The sequence below is a fragment of the Castor canadensis genome, chromosome 3, assembly GCF_047511655.1.
Source record: "Castor canadensis chromosome 3, mCasCan1.hap1v2, whole genome shotgun sequence".
Taxonomy (NCBI): Eukaryota; Metazoa; Chordata; class Mammalia; order Rodentia; family Castoridae; genus Castor; species Castor canadensis.
This window is the reverse complement of record NC_133388.1, coordinates 34092437-34118087: the sequence shown is the minus strand read 5'-3', so window position 1 is coordinate 34118087 and position 25651 is coordinate 34092437. Positions and strand designations below refer to the sequence as shown.

Below are 25651 nucleotides of genomic sequence, written 5' to 3'. Positions count from 1 at the left end.
AGCATTCTGGTGGGTTTTTTTCTGAGCTGAAGAAAAGGACACTGATTGGATCATTTTCTTCTTGGTGATTCTAATATCCTTTTTATTTTGAAATTTGAGTAGTGAAATTCATTTAACAAACCAACCAAAAACACCCAAAAACAAAAACAAAAAGATAGGTGAGTTGGTGGCTCATGATTTTCCTGAAGTCACACACAAAAAAAGGAGCTCTCTTTGTCCTTTCTAGGCACTGGGATGTTTGGAAATTATGGTTTAGAAGGTGAGTTGTCTACAGTATTCTGCACAGAACTTGATCAGAATTCTCTCTTACAGTATCTTACTTCTTATTCTTCAGTGACTGAAATTGCTCTTAAGAAGATTAGCTTTTAGGGCCAAGCATGATGGCTTGTGCCTATAATCTCAGCTACTTGGGAGGCAGTGACCAGGAGGACTGTGGTTCAAAACCAGCCTAGACAACCAAAAAATTAGCAAGACCCTATCTCAACAAATAAGCCAGGTACAGTGGTACATACCTGTAGTCCCAGCTATGTGAGAGGCATAGGTAGGAGGATAAGGATCACAGGCTGGCCTAGGCAAAAAGCATGAGACCCTATCTGAAAAATAACCTAAAAAACCAAAAGGGCTAAAGGCATGACTTTAGTAGTAGAGCGCTTGCATAGCAAGTGCAAGGCCCTGAGCTCAGCCCCCTTTTAAAGATATATTCATTATAAGTGCCCTTTATGTCAACTGGAACTCAGCAAGCTATATGCATATATATATTCCTTAACTAAAGACCATTCAAGGGACAGCACAGGCGGCACTATGGCAACGGGTTCTAGAATCAGGTTGCCAGAGATCAAAACCTGGCTCTCTACTATCTGTGGAGCCCTGAGTACACATATTAATCTTATTACTAAGCCTTGACCTCTTCATTTGGGTGTCAACTGGGGATAATATAAGCATTCATTTCATAGGTAGATGTGGGAATTACCAATGTACAATACGAACACATTGACCACTGGTCTCCAGTGAAAGAGATAAAGATATGACATCACCGTCATGGTGGCTGGAATCCCAGGACAGCCAGCCTTGTCCCTCAGAGTGTCATTTCTTTGTATCTAAAGCCATATCTATTTCACTCTCTTGAACTTCACTCACTTAACCTCTCCAGATTGACTTTTCCTAACTAAAAAGTAACAGATTTGAACTTGACCATCTTAAAAGTTTCTTCTAAGCTGGGCACAATGACTCATGTCTGTAATCCTAGCTATTCAGGAGGCTGAGATCACAGTTTGAGATCAGCTGGGGCAAATGGTTAACAAGACCCCATCTCAACCAATAAAAAGCTGGGCACAGTGGTACATGACTGTCACCCCAGCAATGTGGAGAGCATAAATAGGGGGGTCGTGGTCTAGTCTATCCTGAGCATAAAAGTGAATCTTTACTTAAAAAAAAAAAACTAAAACAAAAAGTGGTAGAGTACCTGACTAGCAAGTGCAAGGCCCTGATTTCAAGCCCCAGTATCATACAAAAAAAAAAAGGCTTCTTATATTTCTTTTTTTTTTAAATAATATAAATTCTGTTTCTGTTGAAAGATTCTAGAAGGAATGTGAGACAAGATGCTCAGGCAATGCTCAGTGGCACCGCTAGGCCCAAATTGGCTATACCAACAGAGAGAGGTGAGGACGTCTCTACCCCTAGCAAGAGAGATTAAAAATCAAGCAATACTCATCCTCAGAGAAATATTTTCCTGGTATTAAATTCTTCATTGGAACCATAAGCTAGACTCAGAAATTAGGTGGCCTTTCAATAATTTGTTTTAATTAGGATTTTTTTTTTAAATCCCAAGTTCAAAGTCAAGTTATCATTGATAATTGCAGGACCATGAACTCCAAGACGAAGTTCAAATGATCATGTGGATTGAACATACTTTTATTAACAAAGAAACTCACATTTCACCACGGAAAGTCATAAGCTATGAATCTAATATCTGAATCAATGAAACAGAGTGAAGAGGTGGAACGTACAAGAGCAGGTTGTGTCCCCTCGGCAGGAACCTACTAGAACCAACTGTGTTGTGGCATTCACACGTGTGAGCAAGCAGGACTACCACCACACTGGAGGCTTATGCCATAGTCCCTAGGAATGGGACCACGCAGAGATCAGGCAGAGCACCTGAACAGTGAGTGGGGCTGTTACTTTCACTCTCTCTAAACCCAAAGCGATGCCCAGGCACACTTGTGCCCATCTGAAACAGGAGAGCGTGGAAGCCCTTTCTGTCTCAGGCTCCCAGGGGAGCAGGAAGGGTCCATTTGTGGTTTAATCTGCATGTTTTTGCTTTTGGTGGGTTGACGTGTGAAGTCAATGAGCATCTAATTCAGGGGTTTTTGCAAAGGCTGGGTGGTCTCAGCAGATCTCCTCAGACCTGTACAAGCAGCCTGTTGCCTAGGCAGCCATGTGGATCACCCAATCAGTGTCACATGGCCTGTGTTCTCATGGAGGCTGGAGACCCACGCTTCATAGGAGTTCAGAATCTTCCAATCATCCTAGTGAGTGTTGTACCTAACCAGGGATCTTCTTTAACTTGGGCTCATCCCCTTGGCTGCGAAACTGATACCCTGGCCATGCAATGCCCCGTGGCTACACCTTGTCCCTACCCAAGGCCAACAGCCAACTCCAACCTCCATTCCCTGGACTCCACTTCTATGTTCAGGCAAAGGACAGAGAGTCAGCCAAGCATTTCCCCAGCCAGTTTCTCTACACAGAGCCCCTCCCATAGCCAAAGCAAGCCTCAAGCCCCACACCTAGACCCAGGCCCACATGGGTACGCATGCACACACAGGCCACCACGGGCCAGGCAGAGGACACTCCGGTTGCCACTCCCACACTAAGGAGAGGAAATCCAGCAAAATAAAAGAGCAAGCTATGGGGAACCAAAGGAAAAAGAAAAACAAAGAAAACTGAAACGAACAAACCAAAACTCTGATGGTTTTGCCCTTGGGTGAGACAGGCGAGCCAGGACGTACCTTTTGAGCCAGGCCTCGCAGCTGTTTGCTGGGACTGCCAGTGAGGTGGACGGTCGCCATCCCCGGGACCTTGAGCAAGAGTTGCTTTGGTTTATTTCAGGAGATGCTATTGGAAACATAAAACAAAGTGCCTGGCAGGCACTATAAAAAAATAGAAGAAATGTAGGAGGCTTGATCATCCATAGGCAGTTAGATGTTTTTAAACAGGGGTGAGGGGAGGGGATTCACTGTGTCACTCTTCCTTCCGTGAGCGCGGCCTCAGGTTGCTTTGTCATTGCTGAGCCCTTGATTTTCACTTATATTCCATTCCTGCATTTGGAAGTTGCTCTTCACCAGGAGGAATGTGTGGATGAGCCAGCAAGGAGGAAACAGCAGCTCTGCTGAGCGGAGGAGGAGCCCCAGGAAGAGGCCACTGCTGGTCAGGGATGGCGCTGGAGGGAGGCCAGACATAGGCAGCCAGGCTTCTCTGGGACTGCTGCCATTTTCTCTCAAGCAGAGAGGAAGATGGAAAGGTCAGGGAGGAGACATGGGGAGGGGTCTGCCATGGGGAGCTGCCAGCTCTGTGGGGCAGTCATCTCCCATTGAGGAAACTCTCCCCCCCAGTGGCCTGCTGCTAAACAGGATATTACTTTGATTTCTTTGATTTCCCTTCTCTCTCTCCAAAAAAAGTCTGACTCTAATAATAGCTAGCATATATAAATAATAATTTTAATGTTATTGGTTCTGTTTCCAAACCAGTATTCCTCTTCTCTTCATTTTGCCAATAAATATGAAAACTGAGGAATTCAACTCTGCTCATATCACAAAGATCCCCTCCACCCAACAAAGAGAAAATCTGACTAGCTTCCTATTTCTAGGGAAAATAAATAGCACATCATGATGCCATCTCTCTGAAGAACTCTCACTCTGCTCTTTTGTTGTTTTGTTTTTTGTTTCAGTAGTTTGTGCTTCAGTTGTATATACCCAAAATAAAGGGATAGTGGGGTAAGGGGCACAAGGAAGGTGGGAGGAAAAAGCAAGGATAAAGGGAAAATCTAAGTTGTCTTTCATTAAAAAAAAAAAATATATATATATATATATATATATACATATATATATATACATATATATATATATCAGAAACAGAGCAATGACCAGAGTCAGAGGGGGTGGCTAATTGGCCAAACAATCTGTCCCGTGGGCTTAGCAACTGCCCTTTTTATCTGCTGTGGGTGAGCCCCGGCCACTGCGGCGTCCTCGACAGGAGCGAGGCTCTTCCAAATCGTCCTCATCAAAGCCGTGGAAAGTTGAGGTGTCACTTTCTGACGTGGAACCGAATAAGTCCTCCGTGGTGCGTGCTGCGGCTGCTGCCTCCTTCTCCTTCCTGCCTTCTCCTCCCAAATGAGCTGACATGTATGATGAATATATCAGCACATGGGTTAAGCAACAGACAGCATCAATACTCTCATTACGTCATTACATGTTATTCCTAAGAGCAAGATAATCAACCAGGGTCACACCAAACGGGACTAAGCAGGTACATCACCTGGTGACAGGGATTTGAGACAAAGCACACATTTGCAGGGAAGAGGATGCCCCCTCCCCTAAAAGGCCTCATCCCTACCATAACACTTATGTCCACAGCTTCCGACAGCAAGCGGTGCAGGCATGACCGCCCTTCTCTCCCGCATGCACACAGACATGTGCACACTCCCTCCCCTGCCCCACACAGTGGTTTTTCTCAGTGGGTTTTAAGCCTCGTTGGTATTTCTTTGGTGTTTTCCATTGATGTGCCTCTGAACAATGTTTGTCTGTCACTTTGACAGTCAGCTTTACAAAGGTATTACTGTCAGATAACCCATTCAAGTGGTTAAACCTCCATCCATTTTATTTTTATTTTTACCTGCTTCTAATCCCATTCTTTCAGAACCCTTTCAATTCTACCCTGACACCATGTAGTTCATTTGCACTGAAAGCAAAAAGAAGTTGGAAAATCTGATAAGTGGTAGGTAATAAAAGAGTTTCTCATTTTTTTAACCACTGGAGGAAATTTCTGTGATCTATACTCCACATGTAGGTATACACACACACACACACACACACACACACACACACACACACACACCCCACACCACTAAATATGTCCAAATCTTGGTTATTCCAGAAAGTTTGGATTATCAAATCTAACTTACAACACTAAGAAGATGAAAAATTGAGTTTTAAGAAACCTAATAAATTACAGTCTCCTGAAATCTGTAAAACTCAGGCTGAACCTTGCTCACACTCTCCCAGGTCCCGAGATGCCTCCCCACAAGGCGGTAGTGCACTTCTTCTGGTAGCAATTTTAGACACCCCACTTTCTCCCAGGAAACAGAGGCAATGGGGTGGATGGGAAGGAAAAGGCAGCTCTTCAGGCTAATACTTCTCGGAAAGGACCTTGGGGAGGCCCCGGAGAAATATCCACCCACCTGCCTTAACAGGCACACCCCGTGGGCTAATGCCACCTGTGCTTTCCCAAGGTATCAACTATTTCAGGAACTTCCGAGTCAGACCTTGACTAAGTAAGCCACCAAAATTAATCATCAGCAATTGCAGTGAGAATATCTAGGCTGGTGTAAAATGACCCTTGAAGCACGTAGCAGACAGAACCTGAACGAAGGTTGTGGAAAGAGGCTTGATGTAGAAATAACCAACTTCCCACTTCTGATGCTCATAGATCAGATTCAACAGATTCAAGCACCCCATCTTTTGTAGGACAGAAAAGGGGGAAATTATAGCAGTTTGCTTTCTCTAACCCATCCAAGCCTACAGCAGTCCGTGCACCCTGCTTAGAGCATCCCTCTACCATGTGACCTTGCTTCTGGCAGTGGAGATTGACTGATTGCTTGCTCTTAAATAACACTGAGTTTAATTTCATTTGTTTTATTTTCTTTACAAATATCTAAAAACCAGAGTCCAGTATCACAAGGGCCCCATCTCAGAAGTTGGCACTAGTAGAGTAAAAAGTTCAACATAAGGTATCATGTTTGGTCTAAAAATTAATTGACAGAACTATGCAAAAAGGACATGCTGGCAGGGCCCTTGAGAGGTAAATGTTGAGGGCTGTGTGTAATGGAGGCCAAGTCCCTTTCCAATTACTGGTTTGCAATTCAAGGAAGTCTTGAACCCTAAACAATCCTGGCAACAAAACATAAAAAGGCTCAAGGTAAGATCTGTAGACCTGGCAAGAAAGATCTGAGTCACTATGGCAAACCAAAATGTGGTCATCTCTGTCCTCTTGGGAATAATGGAAATGATAGTGGATGAAAAGGCAGTAGGAGAAATGACTCCTCATGCTGGAACCAACCACCCAAGCCAAATGTTTCACTTACTAGTCAGCAGTTGCTAAGACTAAAGATGAGTCTGAAATCCTCTCTCCTCCCTACTGTCTGCTTTAGTCTAGTTATGAGATAAAACAATAGGAAAATGGTAGCGGCAATGAACCATGTTCAGGCAAAAATAAATGGTTTGGTTAGAGCTGAAAACCAAAACCACAACAAAGACCTGAACTCATCTGAAGAATGAAGGAAATGTATTGTTACTATTTCAGTCTGTGGATAGGTTAAATGTGACAACAGTAAGCCAAGTCAACTCCAGATTAGCCCCAGGAATGCCTGTCCTTGTGCCTGCTTGATTTGTAAGTATTCTTTTTTCTGTCCCACATGAAAAATGAGATGAGTGGCCAATGGAAGTGGCATGCTTATGCCACCACCCGGGAACCCAGAGGTCTCTGATTCCCACAATTCAAGATGTGGCTGTTTTTCCAATATTCATGTTTCCATACTCCCCAGGTTGCCCTAGATACTTCCACAGAACAAACATCTTTTTGTTACATGTGCATCATCCAAACAAGAAAGCCTTTTGCCTTTGTCTCCAGGTATTTCTACTCTATCTCACTAGTGACCACAGCAACACACACAAAGTAATGTTCACCCCATAGAAAGGCCAGACACAAGCCCTCTCCACTCAAAGTCATCACCACTCCACTTTCCCACCCCACCACCACGAGATGGCAGGAGAAATGCAAGTGGAAGCCTTCCTGGTCTGTGGGCACGCAATGCAGGAAGGGGCCACACTCACCAGAGCGTCCACAGTCTGCACAGGACACCAGCTCTTCAGGCCGCCCACTCTTCTTGTTCATGTTAGAGCCTCCCAAGCAGAAGTCACAGTAGTTATTGGGAATGACTGTCCCATCTGGTCCTTTCTGGGCTGTGGAAACATTAAAAAAAATTCCAATTTTAGGCTGAGATGTGTTCCTACTGCCCCTTCTTCTCCTCCCACAATGTAGCAGAATTGACTCCAGAAAGAATATGAAGTTTAGAACGTACGATTTTGTTACAACCAAGTTGTGATACTAAGATTTTCTTTTTGATCCTTCTTGGTTCAATGCTACTAATGCCTTGCAATTCTTCCAGAGTTTGATTTTTGCAATGTCCCCCAGTTCTACTCTTTTATAGAAACCACCTTGCTCCTCTGATTGCATCTCTAGATGAACTGACTATCCTGAACGATTATTAGTCAAGTGAACTTCTTGCAACCCTGTACAACTAATCAGCCCTCCAAGCCAAGGACCCACACATCAGATGGAAACCATAAACAGTGGTGACTAGAGGGAGAGAATGGGTGACTAGAGGGAGAGAATGGCCAATGGCTGGACCTAGCATTTGGAAAGATGTTCTTATTTAGGATATATTCCTCCTGCCCCTAAGAGAGGGAGGGATAGAAGGAGGGAGAGAGGAAGGAAGGATGGATCAGTGGCTGGTCATTTTCATGAAGTCACAGGAGAAAGTTTGGGGACATTATTGAGCATCTTGACAGGAACACAGGTATGTGTTCTCATTCATCCTCTATACCCCGAAGTCCAGACTCGTAGATCATGAAAAACACTAGGACAAGTTAATCTGCAGTCCCCAAGTGCCTAGAATCAGAACTGCAATCAGGTTTACTAGATGCTTAGCTCAGAATCCTGCCAGAGATGGGTCAAATGGTAAGTTAGTGAGCCTGGGTTTAGACTTAAGACCCTCACATGTAACTGACTACACTAACCCTATAACCTATCCCTGCTGAAGTCCTTAAACAAAGGCAAAGAAAAACCTTGGGACATGACCTTGAAAACAAAGCCTTAAGGGAACAGCTCGTGTCTTTGAGCACTCAAATCATTCTCAATTTGTAGGGACTGGTTGAAAAGCCTTGGACAGGTTACTTGCAGGGGAGAAATGCTTCCATTTTCCTGTGTTTCTCTCTCCCTAATTTGGACATTTCTCTGTCACATTCATGCTCCCTGATTGTGACTAAAAAGAAAAAGAAGTCTTTCCATTTGTGGGATCAGCCTTAACCACCAGGGAATCTTCCTTCTCAGGATCCCCAAGGTCTGCTGCAATCTTTCATTATTCACTGGCTAACGTTAATCAGGGTCTCACAGGGTGCAAATCTGTAAAAGGAAGCAGATATGTGAGCAGAAATACCAGCCAGACAGTAAATGATAAACGGATTCACCCACTTTAATATGATTCCCTCTGGCCTTCGCTTTCCTCCATGCCTTTGCTTTGCCTCCAGGAATAGAAAACTTACCTGGGGAAGGCGGAAGACAAAAGCTAGCAGAATTACATTACAGAGGGTTAATCCATTTATCAGTTGCTACTTGGATTGTTTAATCAGTTTCTAACTCATTGATTGCCATCGTCAGAGAGGCAAATAATTCTCTGCAAGAAAAGTGTTGGCTGTTTGGGGGAGGCTGAGGAGCTGGTCACCCTCTTTGGTCTGTTGAGTATGGACTTTCCTCAGCCACTAGATCTCGAAGACAGCTGCATGGCATACCAAATGTCTCTACAGATAGTCTCCCAAACCCAGCACACCTGCAAAAATCTTACACTGCCTATAAAATGTGCTTCGCCCAATTCCAGAAGTACCAGTGTCCCTTTGGAGTGTCCTCTCCAATTACCATCTTTGCTATTTTTAGTAATTTCTTACTACAAGCATGAGACAGATGAAAACCTTTCAAATGGTGAACATAAATTAGAGGTGTGGTTATTAAATTTAGGAGCTGAAAGCAAACCCAAGCTAAGTTTCACAATTGATATGAACTACATGTAAAATGCACAGATATCAATCACAACTTAGGTAGCTTCCTGCATAAACGTGATCAAAGGATCCCATATACATTAACCCCCCAAAACACTCAGGGCATCCAGTCTCCTCCTCTGTTGTCTCCTATCTTCTTAGAGATTTCCTGTAATATCTGATTTCCTCTCCATTCATAAAATCTCCAAGAAACCAAAGAATCTTATTATCTCCAATGCCCTGTCCCCTGTGATTGTATGAGAATGAAGAAGTTAAAGATCCTGACAATCTTTCACAGTATTCGCCAACAAAAAACCATTGGTAGAATATCCTATCGAGCTAAGAACTCAAGTACTGCAAGAAATTAAAACTTCAGAAATGAAGAGTAGAAAAAAGAAATGATCCTGTTTAAATAAGCAGGATTCAATTCCTCTGAAGAAAAGTTTCTTGCAAGCATTCCCAATTATATTTATCTGTATTGATTGTTGGCCATACAAAGTACCTATCCAAGCAAGTGAGGGCAGGGCTACAATTGCACTTCACACCCTGGAGTTGTGATATGGCAAGCCAGCAGGGGTGAGGAATGCATTTTTGGTCTGGCAATGGCCAGTACGGAAACTGACAGCAAACAGCTTTGCTTTATTTTCAAAGAAATCCTTTTTGTTTCAGTTGCTACTCTCTTGTGGCAATGAACTCAAAGCATCCTTACATCTTCGTAAATGGCATGGAGGAACTAACAGCTCACGCATCTGGTTCTCTAACACTCTTTAGAATTTAGGATTGGTTCTGGGGTGAAGGTTTTCCCAAGGACATCTCTCAATTCCCAGCTAGCAATGACCATGTGGAAGGCACTCTGCTGACATCACTGTTATGATCCTTCTCTCACTGATTAATGTGCACACTGCCTCTCTTCCCCACATTAAATGATCGACTCCTTCAGGTCCATTGCTGGATCACCTATGTGCCTTGCTTACGTGCTGGAAATGGTTACTGACAATTTGTGGGATGAATAAATTAGAAAGGGACGGCAGAGATGCAAACAGGTATCACAGTGATGCCCCCTAGGACCTCATCCCGTGAGTAGTGTTTTCTTCCCCTGTGGCAGAATTATCTGTCACCCTGGATGTCATTCACTACCCTTGGTTTATTTACCAACTTCTCAAATAGAAGAATTGGTCTGTGTCCAAATGCAGGGGTCAGTCATCTGACCTGAACTCAGGGCCAGCTCTCAGAGTACTCAAGAGTGAGTAGCTGAGGGTCCTAATATTGCTGGAAGAATAACAGTGTACACGAGTGTTTTAGTTTGGATATGAAGTATCCCCTGAATAAGGCTCATGTATTGAAAGGCTTGGTTCCCAGTGAAGCAGTGTTCAGAGGTGGGACTTTGGGAAAAGTGACTGGATAATAAGGGCTCTGACTATATCAATGGCTTCACTCATGGATGAATTAAAAATCTGAGTAGACTACTAGGAGGTGGTAGAACTGTGGAAAGTAGGGCCTAGTTGGAGGAGGTGGATCACTGGGGATGTGCCTTTGAAGGGTATGTCATTGAAGGGTACATCTTAGCACTGGTACCGTCTTATTACGCTTCTCTGCCTCTTGGCCATCATGAGGTGATCAGCTCTGCTCCACTGTGCCCTCTCCACCATATTGCTTTGCCTTCCACAGGCCTGGAAACACGGAGCCATGTGACCACAGGCTGAGACCTCTGAAATTGTGAGCCAAACTAAATCTTTACTCCCTTAACTTGTTTCTCTCAAGTATTTGTCATAGCAACAGAAGTCAACAGAAAACTTTGGTAGTCATTGCTGTGACTAACTGACAATGTGGTTCAGAGCCTTTGGAAATGATTCATGGACATGGGCTACAGAAAATTTAGAAAGCTGCAAGCAGAGTTTAATGAGCAATTCTGGTGGGAGTTCAGATCAGAAGGCTGATAGGAATGTGGGCAGTAAGTTTATGCCCATGAAGTTTCAGATAGGAATGAGGAAGGACTCTTTTGAGAACTGGTCTAGAAACCTTTCATGTTACATAGTGGCAAAGAACTTTTCTACCTATTGTTCATGCCCTAGACTTTGTGGGAGTGTGAGTTTAAAGGTGATGTACTAATTAATCTGGTAGAGAAGATTTTAAGGTATCCCAGCATTCAGGTTGTGGTGTGTTTTTGCCAGCTGCTTTTAGCCAGGTTTAAGTGACAATTTAGAACAAAAAGCAGAGAAAAAGATTTTTAAATCTAGCAATTTGGCCAGAAAAGAAGCATGTGTAAAGTTGGGGCCAAGGAAATTGAGGTTGTTAAAGAGATTAATGCCATTAAAAAGAAGCCAACGCCAGGTGTGGTGGCTCATCCCTGTAATCTTACTTACTTGGGAAGCAGAGATGGGGAGGATCACAGTTCGAGGACAGCCAGAACAAAAAGTTCATGCGATCTCATCTAAATCAATAAAAGCTGGACGTGGGGCACATGCCTGTCATCCCAGCTACATAGGAAGAGTAAATAGGAGAATCAAGGTCCAGGCCCACCCAAGCATAAATGCAAGACCCTATTCAAAAAATATCTAAAGCCAAAAAGGACTGAGGGTGTGGCTAAAGTGGTAAAGCACCTGCCTGGTGAGCACAAGGCCCTGAGTTCAAACCCCACACCACATGTGAAGGAGGAGGAAGAGGAGGAGAAACCACCAAGTACTTTTCAGTGGGGCAATAGGAAAGATGCCTGGGGCCCCAGGAAACAGTGAGACCCCAGTCATTGCACAGTCAAGCATGTAAAGCTGTTTGAAAGACTTTCCTTTAGAACAGAGTGTTGGGGTACTCTACGTGCACTGGGCAGCCTAGGGAAGTGTTTTCCCAGTTGAACCACCAGGCACTCAGAGGCCACTGTACCATGGTCCAAAGGGGCCCAGCTACTGCTTGAGCTGACAGCCAACCTTGGCATTATGTATGTGATGCTGGTTCTGCAAGCGTACTGAATGAGAGTTACAGGATCATGGAGGCTTCCACCCAGATTTCAAAGAAAAGCCTGAGAGGCCAGGCAATGTGAGACAGGGTTGGAGTCCCTTTATGTAGCCCTGAGAAGGTAAGACATGAAGTTGTGAGGGAGAAGCCCAAGTTTCAATGGAGACTCAAGGAAGTTGGAGGTGCTAGGAGTGTGAAATGTCTGCTGAGGAAAGCTGCAGGCAACAAGTGAAGTCAGCTCAAGAGACAGGCCATGAGGGCTGCAGCTGACAAGACCATATAGGTGGTACTATCCAAGTCCTTGGAAGATCACATCCTGCTACTACATTCCCTGATGTTAGATATGGGCCACCAGGATTTAACGTTTGCTCTGCTGAATTCCTGTCCCACTTTGGTCAGATTCTTCCTTGCTATTCTCCTAGTCCTCTATTTTGGAATGTGTATTCTGTGCCATTATATCTTGGAAGTATGTAACTTAGTTTTTCCATTTTTATTTTCACAGGGGCTCACAGCTAACAGTTTGCCTTGAGACTCAGAGGAGTCTTTGGACTTGAAATTTTGAACAGTGTTGGAATTGTTAAGACTTTGAGGATTCTTTAACCTGGACTAGCTATGAGCCTTTTGGATGCCAGGGGCAGAATGTTATGATCTGTATGTGAAATATCCCCCAAAAATGTTCATATGTTTCCAATGCAGCAAGTGTTCAGAGGTGGGACTTTGAGGACATGAATGGATCATGAGAACTCTGAATTCATCAGTGGTTTAATCCATTAATGGGTTTAAAATTTGAATAGCCTACTGGAAGGTGGTGGAACTGTGAAAGATGGGGCCTAGTTGGAGAAGTGGGTCACTGGGGGTATGCCTTTAAAGGGTAGATCTTGGCCCTGGCCCCTTCCTAGTATGTGTCTACGCTTATCAGCCACCATAAGGTACACAGCTCTGAAACTATGCCTTCCACTATGCCTTCTCCACCCTGATGTTCTGCCTTACCACAGACCCAGAAACATGAAGCCAAGTGAGCATGGACTAAAACCTCTGAAACTGTGATCCAAAATAAATCTTTTCTTCTTCAAGTTGTTTCTCTCAGGTATTTGCTACAGTGACAAAAGTCTAACAGAACAACCACACAGGAAAATATATAACCATAACTCATTATCTCGAGAGAAAGGAATGCCAGGTCACACCTACCCACTCCGCCTCCCTTCTGCTCAACTGCTTGCTGAGAAGGAAAAGAAGCAGGTGCCTACTACACTACAAAACTGTGGTAAAGCTTACACTGAATGCTTTTACATACAGTATTTCTTTGACTCTTACAGACCTTTAGTGAAGTAGGAACTATGTGACAGATGAGGTTATCTGAAATCCAAAGAGATTAAGGTGTTGACTCCAGGCCGCAGTTATAAAGAGGAAGAGACAGAATTTATACATGGTTGTCTGTGTCCCCAGAGATTTTGTCTCTAATCACACTTCTCTGCCTCCCGGGAAGTCTAGAGGCAAACACTTTCTGGCCATACCTTGCATATAAAGTATTTCATAAATCTCTTTATAGTCAACTTGATTCACCCAATATGTTATTTACAAAGTCCAAAGAGATAAAAAAAAATTGCTGAGATTGGCCTGATAAAAGCAGAAGTTCTTTTTGAATTTAAATTTAATGTCCCTATCACAGTAATTCATCCTGGTGACCCTATTTATTGTCATATACTCTGTGAAAACACTTCTCTGGAGAATTCCAGAGACTCATGAAAGATGCTAAGTCCAGCTCACACCATGGCTAGATTGGCCTATGGCCTGACCTAGCCGTGAATAATTTCCTGGTACTATATATGAGATCATTATAAAAAGGATTTTACTATAAATAGGAAACTCACCCAGACCTGGCAAGTGGGATTTAAATAGAAACTCTGCTTATGAGAAATTGAGTCCCACTTTATAGAATAACATGACAGGGAGGGCAAAGACCCAGGTGATATCTCAATGGCAGCATCCACAGTGATGGATTTGGTTTACTGCTGATTAATGTTCATGGGCTAAGATCATAGAACAGATAGAAGTAAACTGCCGAGAAAATAAAGTGAGCCTTAAGAGTTTAGGAATTTACCTGGAGAGATAACTCTAAAACAGCTCAGAGGGGAAAAAATGGAAATCAGGCACAAAGTTCATGAAGAAATACAAAAAATATATAAATATATAAATAACAGAATGTGGGAGAGAACATTCAAATAAAGCAAGAAAAAGGAAAAGCCAAGCCTCAAAGAGCCTCACCACCCTGCTCAGGAAAGGGAAACAAAGGCATTCTAGAAGAGAATAGTGCGTGCTACGGGAATTGTGAGTTAAATCAGGTCTTGTGTCTATGGCAAATAAGGCCTCAAATCTTCCATAAAACTACCACAGACAGGGCTGTCTTTCTCCCTTTCAGAGCAATCTTTGCTGCAATGTACCTGACACTCATGGAAAGAATGAAGGGCAGAACAGTCTGGCTACCAGCAGCCCCTCACCTGAGTTCTACAGAGACCAGAGCCACATCCCAGGTGTCCTGGGGAAACAGGAAGCAGGCCAGAAGTTAAGGCTCCTCCTTGGCACACACACAAAGGCATGGCCTCACATTCTGAGCAGACTCTTGGACTGCCTGCCAGGGCCTGGCATGGACAAGGATGCAGTCATGCTCAGTGTCCACCGGCTAGCCCAAGCCACAGCCCCCAGGTCAGCAGCTGTTTTGTTTTGTTTTGCTTCCTAGAACCTGATAGTTTGGGGTGTACAGCCCCTGGGGAATTTGGGGACCATGAGCAGAGTTCTCCAGAAAGAGATGCGCCTCTTTCTGCCTCTCTCACTTGTTCCCCTCCATGGCTGACAGTCCCCATGTCCCTCCACGGCTGACATGTTTCCATGGTAACTGGAATCCTGGGCTCTGGCAGCCTCTGCTCTTGCCACCTGTTATTACTTCATCTCTCAAGTGTAAAGCATCCTAGCCCGGTGCCACTTGCTTGTGTGGAGCACATCTTTAAAAGATGGAGTAAAGAAAGGAGGAGAGGAACAGAGGGCACAGGGAAAGGCAGCCCCAGGCTGGCCACATAAGACACACTGGACAGGCCAGGCTGGGGGAGGCAGCTTCAGAGATGGGGAGGGCGTAAATCAACGTGCCTTTCCTTCAAAATCAGTGAGCTGGCCTCAGCTGGAGGCCACTGCCACATCCGCTACCTTCTCCCAGCCTTTAATGAGAGCTGTGGGAGGGGTGGGGAGCAGGCAGCAGGCTGGGGAAGGGAAGGCAGCTGGGCAGAGATCTAAGCAGCCCAATGTGCAGCAGAGCCAGGAGAGGGTTAAAAGTGGCGTGATCAAGACTGTGTGGAAGGCTGGACCAGAGGGCAAGCAGAGCATCAAAGCCTGGATAAATGGCCTTAATTCTCATGCTCTCTCTCACCTACTCCTTACGTGTTTACTCATATAAATTATCCCCAAGGCCCGACACCTTCCTTCACTGCTTCCCTAGAACTGATGAAAAAATAAATCCTGTAGATCCAAGGAATAAAAAAGTGTTGGGATTCCATTCAGGCTGTTTGCTGGTCACCTCTCAACCATCAGGCCCTGTCCCAGGGCTCCAGAAAGAAGACAAACAATGCCTTATACCCCAAATGTGCAGAAACTGGGATCCAGGAGCCCAGTGGGGAAATGGACACCAGGGTCCACTCACCACATGACCTTTAGGCCATCTAGAGTCCTCGATGGCAGAGACCTCACTCCTCTTGTGCCATCTGACCACCGAACACTGAGGACAATGTGAGTGCAGGGTAACGATGGGGGCTGCTGGTGTAGAATGATCCCAGGCATGGAGATTAGTCTGCCCGGAGAAGGCGGAGGGCTGCTTTAATAAGTCTTCAAGCTTACGGATGAGGTTGATAAATTGCCACACTCCATATTGTCAAGGACAACAGGAGACAAAATGAGCTGAAATGGCAGCATGTACTGCAGGGAAACTAGAAATAAAGATGAAGAAACAGTTAAGAGAGGGGCCTTCTCTGAGGAGGCCTCTGTACGTGGGGTGGGTCCCTAGGCCATGGCTATCCAGAGGAAAGAGGGTGTGCTAAGTGATGACTTAAGGTTCCTTTCAGGCCTATAATATTTGAGGATTATAAAAGAAAAGACAGGAAAGCAAGTTTTGTCAACCCAGAGGGACGGAGGCTTCCGCCACTGTTTTGTATTTGTGTATGTGTCTCTTTCCCCATCAGCCAGGAGCTCCCTGAGGGCAGGGGCGCTGCCTTTCATCTCTGCACTCCTGGCACCTATCATACAGCATTCACCCAGAACTGACAATAAGCATTTAATGAAAACACGGACAAATCTGCACAGAGCTTTTGTGGAGGAAACAAAAAGATCTGCCAGACAAAAAGAAGTTAAAGATAAGGAGGAACTGAGTGGGTATAAAGTCCTGAGTACTGAGTGACCCGTCCTGTGGCATTGCAAGCACTAGTCCCTTTCCTATCAGGGAGAGAGACAAGAAATAGTGGGAAGGAGAAGCAATTGCAGGGAAGAAGGCTATAGTGTGGAAACCTGTGGGTCTCCCGGAGACAGGAATCCTCTCCTTGAGACGTTTCTTGGTAAACCACAGTGGAAGGAATTCAGATTTCCCACACTCGGGTGGCTCCATTCAGGCCCTCGCCTGCAGCCCACCATAGCCAGTAAGAAAGCAGGCTCTGTCTTACTATGTGTTTAGCTACTTGCTGTTGGCCTTCCCGATTGATATGCCTGTCTCCTTTACCCCCATTGTTATCAAGTATTAAACTTAAACCTTAGATATCAACCTTGTATTAGCTCCTAAAAATCACCATAAAAACAGAACACATGTATCTGCTCCCATCGATGTCACCATCTCAATGGACATACAGGTTGAGCACCCTTAATCCAAACATCCAAAATCCAAAATGCTCCAAAATCCAAGACTTTTTTTGAGTACTGACATAGCACCATAACTGGAAAATTCTACACCTGACCTCATGTGACAGGTCATAGTCAAAAATGCAGGCTCACTAAAATATTATATAAAATTTACATCCAGGTTAGGTATATGATGTATGTATGAAACATAAATGAATTTCATATATAGACTTGAGTCCCACCCCCTAAGATATCTCATTTGTATATATATGCAAATATTCTAAAATCTGCTCCAAGCATTTCTGGTAAGGGATACTCCACTTGTATTTAGTAAGAGTTGAAATTTGCAGTTGGACAAAAAGTTGTAACAGTTTTCCGTGAATTTGGACATCACATCACCAGTTTTGAGGTTACAAGGCCCATGGCGCTGTGGTTACTCCAGCCTAAGGCAGCAATCCTGGGTCTGTCACTGATGGTTCAGAAAAATGAGGAGAGACCAAGGAAAACTTACGAATGTTCTCAGTGCTGTTTGAAAGTGCAGTGAGATATTTCCATTGTCCAGTGGAAGATCACATGGGTCAGTGTATGTCCTAGTATAGCGACCTGTTGCTGTCACCCAGAAGTCAGTCAAAGAGGAAAACATTCATTTCAGAATAACTGTGTCAGACTGAGTGCCAGTGGCTAGCTACTTGCTTGAGGAGATCAAGAGGACACGGTTCCAGGTCATCCGGAGCTAAAAGTTTACAAGACCCCATCTCAACCACAGATAGATGCATTAGTATGCACCTGTCATCTCAAGCTATACAAGAGGCTGAGATTGGAAGGGTCACAGTCCCAGGTCAGCCTGAGCCAAACCCCTGATTTGCTCAGCCCTGCCTCTCTCCACCTCTCTTTACCACCACCAGCTCTGCACTCAATCCACATTTTCTACGCCCATCAGACTGAAAAAAAGAGTCTTTAAGAAAAGGAAAGGGCAGCCTCATGTTTCAGATCTAAAGATTAGGAAAGAGCTAAGAGATCAGGGGACCAAGGGGCAGCACAGTCCAGGCAAGATGGCCCAGGCAGAGGGACACACCCACAGAGCAGGCCAGGAAATAGATGCTGGGAGCCAAAAAGTTTTTGTTACAAGATGGAGTATGAACAAGAGTCTATCTCATACAAATTAAGAGTAAAATCACTAGAGGCTAGAGAGAGAATGGAACGAGGAGAGGTTAGGCTGGAGAGATAAGTTCTGGTGGGCTAGTAAACAGGAGCACAGCAGCACATCACATACAGATAACATACTGTATTTTTCATAAAAGCTTGAAGAAAGGACTTTGAATGTTCTCACCACAAAGAAATGACAAATGGTTGAGGAGACAGTTATTCGTACCCTGATGTGAACATTACACAATGTATATGTGTATGGAAACATCTACCCTATAAATGGGTACAATTATTATGTGTCTTTTTTTTTTTTTTTTTTTTTTTGCAGTACTGGGGCTTGAACTCAGGGCCTTCACCTTGAGCCACCCCTCCAGCCCTATTTTTGTGAAGGGTTTTTCAAGATAGGGTCTCGAGAACTATTTGTCCAGCTGGTTTTGAACCGCGATACTCCTGATCTCTACCTCCTGAGTAGCTAGGATTACAGGTGTGAGCCACCAGCACACCCAGACTATGTGTCAATTTTTTAAATAAAAATATATTTTAAAAAAGAAAAGAATGAAAACCAAACCTACCCCATAGACCTAACAGTATAACATGACTCCTGGACAGTTACCTGACTCAGTGGATCCAAAAGGGAAAAGAATTATGAGGAAATAGGTTAACCAAATATTAGTCTTCAAAAGCTAGATTTATCTAAGGTAGCAGTCATCCAGGAACTTGTTAACAATGCAAATTCCAAGGCCCACCTTGGACCTACTGAATCAGAAACTCTGGGGTGGATCTAGTTGTCTATGTTACAACAATCCCTCCAGGTGATTCTGTCACACCTGCAAGCTTGAGAACCACGATGTGTTACGTCAAGTTTTCATGTTGTTACAAATACCTGAGACAGTCAACTTAAAAAGAAGAAAGGTTTATTTTTGGTTCATAGTTTCAGAGACTCCACAATTGGTTGCTTTGGGTCTGTAATGGCACAGTACATCATGGTGGGAGCATGTGAGAGAGAAAGCCTGTTCACCTCATGGCAACCTGGAAGCAAAGAGAGAGAGACAGGAAGCAGCCAAGGCTTGAAGTCAGGTTGGGCACACCCCTAGTGACCTAACTTCATTCTACCTCTCCTCCTAACTGTTCCACCACCTCCCAATAGCACGATGAGTTGAGGACTAATCCTTGAACACATGGGCCTTTCACAGTGGACATTCCAGATCTAAACTATTACCCATGGTATTAGCAGGACATGTGACAATCATATCACCTTGTGTTATACATATTTTCTGTCAATGCTGTGCTGCATATGAATTACGTAATCTTCATCACAGCCCATGAGGTAGAAGCTATCACTGTTTTGATTTTACATAGATGATACTGAAGGCATAAGGAAGTTAGCAGCTTTGTCGAAAGCCAACTGTTAGTAAGTTCAGTGTCTTAGCTCTGAACTCAGGTAGTGTGGTCATTTGCTGTCCCACAGCTACTACCCTACCATGAGCACCTACAACCCCACACACTTGAGGGAAGTCAAGTCTGAAAGGTTGGCAGGGCCCAAGCACACAGAACCTTATCAGTCAGGGCTTCCTAAGTTTTGCTATGCAATCACTTTGCAATCTTATTAAAATTCAGATTAGAATTCATATAACCAGAATAGGACCTGAGATCCTATGTGTCTTACAAGCTCCCAGTAAGGTGGCAAAATACCAAGGTTTTCCTATGACCTAGAGGTTTCCAAGGGCAGAACTTTTAGCACTACAACTGGGCAAACCTGGACAAGCTAGTAACCAGGGTCCCAAGTGACACCGAATCTGCTGACCACACTGGAAGAAGCAAAACACAGGCCCTTGTGGTGAGGCATGAGGATGTATGCACAGTGATAAAAGCATGTGAGCACAGGTGTGCTTCTCTATGGAGAACAGACTAGAAAAGGCAAGAATAGAGGTAGGTGATTAATAAGGAAGTTGTAGTCACTTAGGCAGAAGCTGGTGCTGGCAAGGAGAAAAAGATAAGGAGACAGACATACAGTATATTTTGAAGGGGAAGCTGATGTGTATGGTGAAGGAAAACAAAGAGCTAAAGATAAATCCTAGGATTTTCACTTCAGGGCTAATGCATTATTTAAAAAAAAAAAAAAAAAGCGGGCTGGTAGAAGGCTCAAGGGTAGAATACCTGCCTGGCAAGAGTGAGGCTGTGAGCACATATGAATAAAATAAAAGTTAAAAAAAAAAAAAAAGAAAAGATAGGAGAAAATGAAAAAAAAAAAAAAAGAGCAAGGCTCTGAGTTCAAACCCCAGTACCACCAAAAAAAAAAAAATTCACAAAAACAGTGAAGAGGAAAGAAAGGTGATGAGATACAGAATAAGAATGAAAGATACAGGAAAAAATATTGAATAGAAAAATATTTTTAACTGGTAAAACTCATTTACCGGTTAAAATCTCAAGGAGAATTTGCAATGTGGGGTAAGGTCCATATAACCATCATATACAGCAAAAGTTTAAAGTGTGCCTGCTAGGGACTGAAGTGTGTCCCCACATCCCCAAATTCCTATGTTGAAGCCCTACCCCGCAATGTGATGTTATCTGGAATGGGACCTTTGGGAAGGTGATTAGCTTTGGTAATTAGGTTTGGTGAGTCATGGCAGGGAGGGGTCACTATGGTGGGATTAATACCCTCATGAGACACCAGGGAGCTTGCTTTCCTTTCTCTCTACCCACATACATACCAAGAAAGGCTGTGTGAGGACACAGCAAGAAGGTGGCTGTCTGCAACCCAACAGAGCCCTCCCCAGATACCAACTCTGCTGGCACCTCAACCTTAGACTTTCATCTCCAGAACTACAAGAAAAAAATTTTTGTTGCTTAAGCCACCCAGTCCAGAATTCTGTTGTGGCAGTCTATATTTTCATCTTTTTGAAAAGCCTCATGTAGAACAACATATTGACAATTGGCTAAGTGAAAATTAAGGGATATCAGTAAGACAGGCCTGACCTGGGATCCATCTCTTGGGGTCCATGCTCCTGACAGAGCTGAATGACATACAACTTATGCCCATCTCAGCTTCCTATCTTGCTGTGTGACTTGGGACAAGTTTCTCAAGCCTCTTTGAGCCTCAGTTTCCTCCTCTGTAAATGAAAATGATAGCACATGCCTCATAGACTTGTGACCATTATAGAGGATGATATGTGAAAAGTGCCTGGAAGTGAATTGGTATTCCATTCCTCCTCTTTCCAATCCTGTGGGCAAAATACTTCTATTTCTGATAAGGAAGGGGAAAGAATTGAAAACCTAAATAAGTAAGCTTTTCCAAGAAGTGGCACAGGACTTGTGAATTCACATTCATGCTCCATGTCCATGGGCACATCACTTGGTCTCTGTGTGTAGCTTGGTATCCCATAGGAAGGACAGAACCTAACTTATAGGGTTACTGTGAGGAAGGAATGAGATAAACATAGCATGCCTAGCACTGTGTCTACCTCATTCAAGAGATACCAGCAAGTGTTATTGTCGTCACCACTGCTCAGTATACAGAACTCTTCAATGCAGAACATTCTAGGTAATTATGTCTAAAATGTGAGAGAAATCAGAGAAGAGCCAGGAGACATGTGGCTACCCAATCCTGGGGAAATGGCATGGCAAATAAAGAACAGCCACCTGTGGCTGAGTTCCATTCTGCCACTTTCTCTGGCTGTGTTTTGTGCATCCATCTTATCTCTCCAATCACCCAGGAAGTTCTCCAAGGACAATGACCATGTTATACCTTTTTGGAGTCCCAGTTAAATTTATTCATACAGCTGAACACACATACAGTAAGTGCTCAATAAATAGGCAGGCAGGATTTCACCTATATAGCAAAGGATGTGCTGGGGCCAGCTCAGACTCCAATAGTTACTACCAATGTCTGTGAATCATCCTAGGCAGTTAGCTTCATAGTGACAGGAAAGTCCCCTCAAATCCCCTGAGATGGAGTCCCTGACTCAGATTAGCCATCTGTGGTCACAGACATGCTCTGTTGGTCCAAATGGGACAGAAATAGGACAATAGCACTCATGATAGGCAAGCATGGTGATGACCCACCCCCCCCATCATCTCACTGAAGTCTCATGGTAACCCCTGAGGTCAGTGTGAATATCATTTCTGTTTTACAGATGAAGCAACTAAGGGGCAACTGACCCTCATTTTCACGGTAGCACTGGCAGGGTGGCAGGGTCAAAAGTCACACCCTGCACTGAACAATTCCAAAGTCATTCACTGAGCCACGGGGTCAAAGGTATAGATGACCCACAGGCTAGAAAATTACCTTCATGTACTTGTGCCTTCTAGAACCAGAGCAAGAACCAGGTGCTTTACTTTGTAACCTGTGAACTGTTCAGCTAAATAATAACTCATCTAAAGAACATCTGTTGCCAGTTCCTAAATTTGCTCTTCGGGAGGGAGGAGAGAAGTAGCTGACTCCCCAGAAAGAGCCCCAAATCTGAGTCTTCCGGTCTCCCTCATAATAAACAGATTGAACTCCCCATATCGAGCTTGATAAGTGGTCGGCAGAGTGAGCTTTATAGCTTTTAGGCATCTTTCATAGTGATTCAAATTTTTTAAGCACATTTCAAAGGTAATTTTCACTCTAGCATCTAAAGCCATACTAGCTACCCCTGGGCCATATGTTAGAGGACAAGAGATGTCAGAAGACTAACATCTGTTAGATCTTCCCCATCAGTGTGGCAGTGACATCATGCACTGCTTTTAGATAATTTGCACATTATCAGACTAATTTCCAGATTATCTAATCAGCAGACATTACCCTTAATCAATTCGGTTCTCCCCTTTCAGTTCTGCAGAGTACACTGTGCCCTCCAAAGGCTGACTACAGCTGAGCCTGTTTTTTACTCTCTCAAGGCAGAAAGGCTAACTTTGTACTGCTGCGCAGAGGCCTGACCATCAGGGACCAAGGACACCCCAACTTCAATTCCATGGACCTGAAAAACAAGCTTGAAATACATTTTATAGAGCCATATTTAAATATATATATAGTTCCCTGTTAGGAGCTCTAAGTATGTTTTTGAGAGCAAGTTGTATTTATTTATGCTGTAAAATAAAAGAGATATACCACATAAGAATTAATGACTCTAAATGAATTTATTTTCAAATCATTTGCTCTGGCCTTCTTGTGATTCCTGCTGTGGCTCCCATTTTCTTCAGGGTGAAGACAATGCAGCCTCCACCGGTAGCCCCTGGAGTCCTGAATTCAATACCACTGTCACACCCAACTACTACCAACTGTCTGAATGTTGCCTGAACACCTCCTTGCCTGCTCCATCCAGCTCCCTCCTGGAACATGGGACGGCCATTTCCTCCTGAAAACTCCTTCTCAACTTCCAACTTGAATGTCATGTCCTCAGTGAAGCCTTCACAAATCCCTTGATCTGTGACAGTAGCCTCAAGCTTTAAGGTGCATCAGAATACCCTAGAGGGTATTTTAAATCAAAGCATGCTGGTCCTACCTTCAGAGTCTCTATTCAAGAGATCTGGTGGAGGGCAGGGCATAGTGGTGCACACCCATAATCCTAGCTGTTTGGGAGGTGGAGGGTCATGGTTCCAGACCAGCCTGGCGAAAAGTTAGCATGACCCCTATCTCAAAAACATACCTGTCACCCCAGCTACATGGGAGGCAAAGATGGGAGGCTCAAGACTGATCCAGGCAAAAGTGCTAGAAGCTATCTGAAAAACAAACTGGAAAGGCAAAAGGATTGGGGGCATGGCTCAAGTGGTAGAGCACGCCAGCCTAGCAAGCGTGAAGCCCTGAGATCAAACCCCAGTACAGCCAAAGGAAGGAGCGGGACGTGCAAGTGGAACTTGAAAATTTGCGTTTCCAATGAGTCACCCACCAAGTGATGTGGATGCCACACCCAGAGCACCTCTGCCTTGAAAGTACACTGTGCCCTGAGCCCTTAGTGCCTTCACAGTCTATACACCCTCTGTACACTCCCGGTTGAGACTGTGAGCTCCTCAGGGACGTAGCCACATTTTACTCATATCTGTACTTCCTAGTTTCAATATTGTTAATATTCAATATAGGGATACCAAACAGACAGGTGGATGGATTATGGATGGATGGAGGGATGGATGGATGGATGACTCTGAATTTATTGACCCAGCTTTTTCACCCAACTCTAGGACTTTGTAAATGTCCATCCTCATCTCAAAAAGTATCTCGAAAGCCTCATCTGTAAAGGGCTGGGGGTGTAGCTCAGTGGTAGAGCACTTGCCTAGCATGCACATGGATGAGTTCCATTCCCGATTCTCACTGTACAGAAAAAGTAAGAAGATTTCTGAAAGTGAGAGAGTGTCACTGGGATTTTGAATTCTAATCCTGCTTACTAATGTTGTCCTTAAGGGTTTACAATACAGTGTGGTACCTCTCAGAGTCCTGAGCCCTAAACCCTCCCTCCTTACATTCATGCATACCTGTATGCCTGGGTATGCGTACACAGGCACACGTGCACAGGGTAGTTGTATTTATAGAAAGTAGATGAAAATGACAAGAGAAATGCAAGGAGAAAGAAGACTCTCCAAGGGAAGAAGACCTTATCAGAAAGGATGTGAGCTCTAGGCACTCCCAGGCTGCCTGTCATTGAGGTAGAGAGCCCCCAGCACAGAAGAAAGAGGACAGATCTACAGGGGACACAGAAGTAGATACTCGGGAGAAAATGTGAGAATAGGAGAGAAACAAAGGGGAGAACACATCCTCTGGGAGGGGCAGGAGGACAGCAAGAATGACAGTCAATTGCTGAGTTGGCAGCTCAGGGCGGCATCTGGGGGACGGGAAGGTTAGTGCTGGCTCCAGCAGGCCACTCTGCCCTTTCAGCTGCTGCAGCAGCAGCAGTGGTGGCAGCAGGCATGGGGGTGAGCCATGAGTTCTGCCAAGGACACAGTTGGAGGGGATAGAGCAAAGGACAGCAGGAGGACCAAAGTCGAAAGGTCTCTACTGCTGCAGGTGGTGTGAACTAGCTGCCCATGTCCCTGCACACTCCAGTGTCTGCTGAGCTGTTTCTGCATTAGAGCAGCTTGGGTCACCCCGCAGCTCTGCGAAAGAGGGGGAAAGTCAGCATTTCCACTTCAACAGCATCCAGACCTTCTCCCAGGGGAACCACAGATTAGCCTCCTGGATTAAACTCTCCTGCCTCCCTCCCCCACTGCTGAAGCTTTGCTGGGGGAGGATTGCAGAGCTGAGACCTCAGGATGCTGCTGAGCTGTCACATTCAGTTCACCACGCAGCCCCGATGGCATTTAGGGGCAGGATGGATGGGAGCCCACCCCAAGCCCCAAACAGTGGGAGCAGCTAATGACTGGGTATTAATGATGCTGGCAATTAGCACTCACGGGAAAATGGTGGGGGGCTGCTCACCAGAGGAATGTGGGAGGAAACAGAGCACACATTCAGAGCAGCAAGCAAATCAGTGATGTGTGTGGTGCACAGAACCCAGGGAGAGCAGCTGCTTCAGCATTTGTCCAAAGACATTGTGGATGGGGGAAGATGGCTTCTCCAGACATTAAGGATCTTTCTGCTGTGAAATTGGGGTTGATCACAGAGTCTGAGACAGGAAACTCTCAAGAGATGTCAT

At 44.5% G+C, this 25651-nt stretch overlaps 1 protein-coding gene across 4 annotated transcripts in view; it reads right to left on the bottom strand.

Annotated features, from left to right (window-relative positions):
* Dpf3 (double PHD fingers 3) overlaps nucleotides 1–25651 on the bottom strand; it is a 258438-nt gene that overhangs the window by 45677 nt on the left and 187110 nt on the right. For 2 of the 4 annotated variants that reach the window (XR_012446106.1, XR_012446105.1), the window contains exons 8-9: nucleotides 7104–7232; nucleotides 3006–4390 (exon numbers count right to left, since the gene is read on the bottom strand). Coding sequence is in view for 2 of the 4 variants with exons in the window: in XM_074067621.1 (XP_073923722.1) it covers nucleotides 7104–7232 (129 nt within the window). In the remaining 2 variants the exon portion in view is untranslated. The remainder of the gene's footprint in view (nucleotides 1–3005; nucleotides 4391–7103; nucleotides 7233–25651) is intronic. The other 2 variants (XM_074067621.1, XM_074067622.1) reach the window with 1 other exon arrangement.